At 37.3% G+C, this 7,633-nt stretch overlaps 1 protein-coding gene across 1 annotated transcript; it reads right to left on the bottom strand.

Annotated features, from left to right (window-relative positions):
• Window positions 1-1,244: 1,244 nt before the first annotated feature.
• Window positions 1,245-2,881, bottom strand: LOC137717755 (basic leucine zipper 4-like). The gene has a single exon (XM_068457223.1). The coding sequence runs from the start codon at window positions 2,170-2,172 to the stop codon at window positions 1,570-1,572; it is 603 nt and encodes a 200-aa protein (XP_068313324.1). The 5' UTR covers window positions 2,173-2,881; the 3' UTR covers window positions 1,245-1,569.
• Window positions 2,882-7,633: the final 4,752 nt, after the last annotated feature.

The raw sequence follows: 7,633 nt of genomic DNA, 5'->3' as shown, positions 1-7,633 counted from the left end.
CTTAATCCAAAATCAATCAATTCAAGAGAGTGAAGGTATGTACTTGCTTAAGATTAAAAATTGAATATATGTAAAAAGAAGAATATAGAATAATAACTATCTTAGAGACACATTTGTTACACTGAAGTCCATGAGTTTTCTTTTATTTCCTTTTTTCTTGCCATTTCGTATTAATTTGTTGGATTTATGTTGGTGAAAGTTTTTTTTTGAAAATTACTTTATAGCTGTTTTAGTAATAGAAATTTCTATTAACTAGTGGGTGGACTAACCAATTTTAGATGTGAAAATTGAAGTTTCGATTGTAATTATTGACTAATACGATAAATACTAAATTACATAGTATGATGATGTTATTACTCTTAATAAATTCTGAATCCTAACCGCTAATTATTTCTTCGAATTCTCGAACGAACAAAGATATTGTTAGGTAAGTATTGGTTGTTCTATGACGATAGACATATATTTAATACAAGCAATATTTCTATTTTTAAGGAGCCTAAGTGGGAGGGTTTGAACCTGTAACACAGTAAATTAAAAAAAATACCCTAATCACCAAGACAATCCACCATTTGTAACAATGATCATTATATAAACAAACATAAGTGGATATCATTTGTAAGAAATTGTGCGATTAATATTAGATGAGTGTATGATAACACAACAAGGGAAAAACAAAAATATTGCTAAGTATGAATAATTCTTCCTTAATTTCATTGGATTTGCATTTTGAATGCTTGATAACCAACATTCCCCTAAATGAGTAAAAGACATTGTTCACTATTCAAAAAGTGAACTCCTTAAAAAGTAATAGTCTATTGCTTGACTACTGATTTTGGCATCTCTATTTATTGTTGAAGTGGTCTATATGTTTTAAAGACAATATTAACCCTTTAGAATATTCGTTTGTAATTTCTTTTATTCTTTGAAGAGATTCGTTTGCGACTTTGTAATTTCTTTTCCCGTTCGTCCATTTCAAGTTTAGTGCTCTCGTGCATACCAATTATCCAAAAGAGCTCCAACATCATAGTATAATTAATTAATTAACTTATGAAACCCAATCTGCACGATATAAAATGGAAAAACATTGGCAGCACATTGGCACGTTTCAGCGTTTTGCATAGAGAGGGAATTATTTGTGCGCGACCGACATTAATTTGTAGCCTTACGTACGAAAGTGGACTAGTAGTGGAAAGCAAGAAAAAACAAAAAAACGATTGAGACTTGGTAATTCCAAAAAATAAAAATAAAAAAACAATACTACAAAATGCTTCCATAAACAAAACATTAGTTGCCTAATATTTTTACAAAATATATTGTAAATAACCCAAAAGGTTTTCCACACGAAAACCATGATTTTCCAAAACCTACCTTTTCCTTTTTGCAAAAATCACCATTCACCATAAGACATAACGCCACCATTCACTTAGCAGCTTTTATATATAATTTACAGAGGGAGAGGGGAGAGAGGGAGAGAGGCGCATGGCTCATTGTTCTTGTTTTGAGAAATTAATGAGGATTTTTTGCTACTTATAATATTACTAGTACTAGTCTAATAAATTACTTAATTAATTAAGGGGTTTGTTGTGGAATAATGGTATCGCATGGCCATGCAGAAGACAAGTGCTGCCGGAAAACCAGAATTCGACGTATGTCCGACAATTTCTGCAGGAGCATAACGTGGTCGGATCGGAGCCTATCGTTGTCTGTCCGTACGAGCTGAAAATGGTACAAAACGATCCTCAACCGGTTTTTCAGTTCCCGGTTCTCAACCCTAAGCCGGTTCACCTGGTTCCTTAGGTTTTCTATGTGCTTTTGTTTTCGCATCCGTGACCGCCTGGCCGACTCCCGGTTCGATATCATCCGCCTCCTCTTCCGCTCATCCACTACCGAAACTGTACGGTTCGAGTCGTCATTTTGGCATGACTTTGCATCGTCATGGGTCCGGTCCGGCCGGTTCGGGGCGTCATCCGAACAAGAACTCAAAATTACTGTTTTGGGAGACTGAACCAGAGATGAACTTAGGGTTGAAATCACGGGTATTGGTGATGGGATTGCCGGAAAATGCTCCGAGCAATCCCACGGGGTGAAACCGCCGGGGGTAAAGCCCCCGTCGAAAGTGGGAAAATGGAGGAGGGAGTCAGAGGGAAGCATGGCTGGAACAGTAGACAACATGGTTGCTACAATAAAAACTCTCCGAACTTGTAATTTAGACAGAGAGGGAGGGGAGAGGAGGAAAGGGAAGGAACGAAGCGTTGGGGCTTCAGATTTAAAGCCAAACCTGAGTGACCAATTGGTGAAATTAAGTTGGGTTATCAAGGGTACTTTTGTCCAGAACCGTATTGCTTAAGTAAGCCGTATATGTACAGGGCTTTGCTTTTGAGTCAGGTGGCACTATACAGCGTGGGGCCTTAGGGTTCTAAAGGACCACACTTGGTGTGACGTAGCCGTCGGTGGGTCCCCAAAAAAACTCGATATTTAAGCTTAGTCACGAAGAAACAAGAGACTAGCTGGGATCCACTAAGGACACGTGTCAATAGCCCATATGAAAAACGCGTGGGAGCCAATGGTTAGGAGGTTTGATGACGTGAGAACTAGGGTTTGGCTGGGCTTGAGCAAGCCAAAGCTGAGATATATGAGTGCCGAGGGTCTGGAGCACCAAGCCGATTGTTGATTGATCAGAAACAATAATGTAATGATTAATGGAGAAGTGTAACCAACCAGTGACGAACACTACAAAGTGACCTCCCATTTGCTTTTAGCTGTGGGACGAGTATTTCCGATTTTTATGGGGGGTAAACTGTAATGAGATAGTGACAGGGCCTGGTTATATTTTAATGTTGCGTGAATTATGGGCGTCCAACAATAATAGAAGATGATGAATTGGGTTTCTATTGAAAAATAGTGGAGATATACATATACAGAGAAATTTTTTAATAGAAAGAATCCCTATTTTTTATAAAAATAAGAATTAGTTGTGGGATTTAAACTATATCGAACTTTAACTATCCGAACTGTCTATTTTTCAAGTTGCACCTTATAGATCATATTTGCAAAATATTAACTAAACCGGAAATGTTTAAGATACCTAATTGGATTCAAAGAAATTAACGATTATTTTATTATATAAGAAACAATGAAATTTTATCTTGATAATTAAATAGGCAAATAATTTTAGATTGTATTGAATTTTTGCAAGGTTGATCTATGAATGGAGATTATAGAATTATCATGTTACGTACTACATGTGTATTTGCTTTGAAGGGACGCTGATAATTATTGTTATCTCCATACCGTAACAAAGGAAAGGTCGGGGGTTCATGGGATTCTCTTTTATGTGTTCCAACTTTCATGGGATTCTATATGGTTTCTGGAGTAGAGAGTCGGTAGTTCCAGTGAATTGGAGTTAAAAAGAAAGGTAAAAAGTAGTAAACCAATAGTATTCTGCATCCCCTTAAAAAAGTACAAATAATGCTGTCAGTTAAAATTATAGAGTTATTTGAGATAGCTCAAATGATATAAGATCTATTATATTATGTTTGGATATGGAGGCCATTCCATGTCTCAAATCTAAGATTTGATTTCTAAGAGAGGTTGAAAAACATCGCGAGAAGACTACAATGAGCTATTCAAACACTACAAATGTTCTCTAGTTGATTACAAATGGGCTACAAAGAAACTGAACAAATGACTTGAAAGTTCAGAGGTCATTTTATAAGTCCTTCCACATAAGTAGTGCATTTCTAACAAATTTAGCTTAAGCAGAACAAAATTTTAAAGTCTTCTTTTTTCCACTTTCCGAAACAAATTATTTAGAATCCAGCCTTTTCTTTCCATGTTGATTAGACAATTTGATGGTTTAGAGCAAGCATGCTCATATATAGCATATAAATCTGGCTTTATAAGGTTGTTGATCATATATATATGTGCCCCTTATAATTAATTAACTGGTTCGGGAAATGCAAATTCGGTTGATTACTTAATGGCAAAGCTGCAACTCCCACATTACTTTTGTTGTGTGTCCAAAGTATTGGTTGTAATTTAGGGAGATCTAGACAGCTTTCATCTTTTGCATCGCATCTGCCATGATTTATATCTAAGGTTTGGGAGGAGGAGGAGGATTAGTAGGCCTCATGTGATCGTGATACCCTTAAAAAAAAATGTTCCCAGTCTTGGCTGTTTTACTGGTGAATGAAACAAAGCAAAAGAAAGATGCCCACATTACTTGTTTGGTAGATAATGTCAAGGGGAAATTACCATTCTTGGAAATTATAAAATGGAATAGTGGCATGGAGGTTGCATAGCTGCGACATATTTGGCAGAAGAAAATTATAAAGTTTGAGCAATCCATGTGAAAGCAGGAGAGATCAAAAAGCGAAGTACCACAACAAATCAAAAGAAATATTGTTGGTGAAGAAAAAGGAGATTTGAATTGGTTGCTTTTGCTTTTGTGTACAGAGAGCCCTAATGGCCGGGCACACAGTTGATTCTTGACCATGCCTATCACATGGATTAGTATCCAACGAATCTTTAGTTCCATCAGACTTTACAAATTGACGTACATATATGCATGTCACAAGCCAGTTCAACTAGATTATTGAGGACCACATACCCTAATGGCTTGTGGCTTGAATAAAAGTGTCCTATGAGTCTAGGGCAAGTCTAGGGCACCATATATACGTAATGGACAATCGGCTGTGGCAGTTCATGAGCTACTCAGGTTAAGCTGATTCATGACCTCAAAGGTAAACGTGTCCATGGAAAATATTAGGGCATCTCCAAAGAGTAAAGAACATGTGTCACTCTAACCCTCCTCAACTTTTTATGCACAAAAGGGGGACAACTGGTGGCAAGCCACATTTATTTATCCTATCCGGGTCCGGAGAAACTATGGGAAATTTTGATAGGTTCCTTGCTCTATGTCCTCGTGATTGCACAGAGAGAGAATGACTAACATAATTCCACTATTATTTCCATAACTGTCCAACTATCAATTACAATGCTCTTCTTATAGTAACTACCCTCCAACACTCTCTAACAACCTCTAACTAACTCATATCCACCATACACTTGTCACAATCTTATGATGCTATTAGAGTGTCCTATCAATACCCCCGCTCGAAACATAAGTGGTACTATCCCAATTGTACTGAACAACAATAGAAATACAACAGAATTTGTAAACTAATGATAGAAAGGACACTTAGCCAATTGATCATCACAATTGCACCACTTATGGAAACTTGAGCTTTAATTCCTAATGAGGTTCCCAAGTTGCATCTTCTTTCGAGTGGTTCTGCCATTGCATTAGCACCTCAGTTACTGCAGTGTTGTTATTTTTTATCATTCTGCGATCCAAAATGGCCACTAGTGCATCCTTAAGTATTCCCAAATATGTAATGATTGGCAAATTCACAGTAGCTTGAACATTAGCTCCCAATTGCTTCTTTAGGCAAGATACATGAAAGACAGGATGCATCTTACAATGCTCAGGTAACTACAACTTGTAAGCTACAGGTCCCACCTTAGCTAGAACTTGGAATGGTCCATAAAAGCTTGGTTGGAGTTTGTGGAATGGATGAGAGGCTAATGATAAATGCTGGTATGGAACTAGCCGCAAGTAAATCCAATCACCAAAATTGAAAATTCTCTCAGACATGTGTTTATCAGCTTGTACCTTCATTCTACCTTGAGCAAGTGCTAGATTGCTTTTCAACAAGGTCAACATTATGTCCCTATCTCTCAAGGACTAATCCACTAAATCTATCTTAGTAGTGCCAACCTCATAAGCTTGAATTGTTTTTGGAGCTTGACCATACACAATTTCAAAGGGTGTCATTTTTGTAGCTGAATGACAACTGGTATTATAAGACCATTCAGCCCAAGAAAGCCAAAAAGCCTATTTCTTCCGTTAGAAGCAGCAGAAACATCTCAAGTACGTCTCAAGGCATCTGTAAACCATTTATGTCCGGCCATCAGATTATGGATGGTAACCTAAACTATAACAAAGAGAACAGCCTTGCAAACGAAAGAATTCTTTCCAAAACTTGCTTAAGAAAATTAGCTTGTTATTGACTGAGTCATTCTATATAATTTGAAGATATTGTCAACAAAGAACTGTGCTACCATGGATGCAGAATAGGGGTGACTTGGCTATGAAATGAGTATACTTGGAAAGTCTATCAATCACGATCCAAATGACATATTTACCTTTACAAGGAGGAAGACTTACAATAAAGTCCATATAGATATCAGTCCAAACCCTAGTAGGAATAGGGAGAGGATGTAGCAATCTCAAAGGTGCCAAGGTCTCATATTTATTTTGTTAACAGGTAGGACAGCAAGCTACCAACTCCCTAATAAACTTCTTCATTCCCTCTAGTAGAAGCATTGAGATATTCTTTTTTAAGTCTTCAAAAGCCTAACGTGGCTCGCACTGGGAGTAACATGGTGCTCCGAGAATATTTTTTCCCTCTAAGTACTGGTAGGACTCAATACATTCGACCTTTATACTTGAGAAGACCATTATCAACCTTGAATTTCAAATTAGCAATAAGTACATTATTATCCTTAGTAGCCCCAAGATTCTGAATCTTCGAAATAATCTATTGGTCTTTCTCTAAATCCATACTGAGATCATCAATCCACTGAGAATATGGATATGAAATAGCTCGTAACTCTCCCTTATATAGAGCATGCAATTGAGGATCAATAGTTGTCAATGGTGCTCTCGATAAAGCATCAGCTGCCTGGTTGTTGCACCCTTGCTTGAACTGGATTTCACAGTCAAATCCTAGGAGTTTGGTCATCTATTTCTGTTGAAATTGAGTGTGTGCTTGACCTTGAAGGAAATACTTCAAACTGTGATGATCAGTTTGAATAATAAAGTGGTTGCCAACTAAGTAAGACTGCCACTTATGAACTACATGAAGAATTGCCAACATTTCTCTCTCATATGATGACAATGTTTGATTTCTTAGACAAAGGGCCTTGCTCGTAAAAGCAATTGGCCTACCATTTTGTTGGAGAACTGCACCAATGCCATGTTCTGAAGCATCTGTCTCAATGGCAAATGGTTTGCTGAAATCTAGTAAGGCAAGCACTTATGGAGACAACATTGCATTCTTCAGGGTGAAAAGAGCCTCAGTAGCTTCTAGGGTCTACTTAAACCCATCCTTCTTAGTCAGAATAGTCAATGGACTAATTATTCTCCCAAAGTGAGGGATAAACTTCTTGTAGCATCCAGTTAGACCCAAAAATCCCCTTAGTTCCTTCATAGACTTAGGAATTGGCCATTGTGCTATTCTCTTCAACTTTGTGGGATCTGCAGAAACTCCATGTTTAGACACAATGTGGCCCAAATACTACACTTAAGACTTCCTAAAAGCACACTTGGATTGCTTAACAAATAAGCAATGATCCCTTAATGTACCAAAGATCACCCTGAGATGTTCTAAGTGCAACTGCCATGTGGAGATATAGACCAAAATATCATCGAAGAAAACTAGAATAAATTTCCTTAAATGTGGTGTAAAAATCTCATTCATAAGGCATTGAAAGGTTGTAGGAGCATTTGTTAAACCAAATGGCATCACCATGAATTCATAGTGCCCATCATGTGTTCTAAATGCAGTTT

The sequence above is a fragment of the Pyrus communis genome, chromosome 1 (genome assembly GCF_963583255.1).
Source record: "Pyrus communis chromosome 1, drPyrComm1.1, whole genome shotgun sequence".
NCBI classification, from domain to species: Eukaryota; Viridiplantae; Streptophyta; class Magnoliopsida; order Rosales; family Rosaceae; genus Pyrus; species Pyrus communis.
The sequence above is the reverse complement of the archived record's forward strand: the minus strand, read 5'-3'. Positions and strand labels throughout refer to the sequence as shown.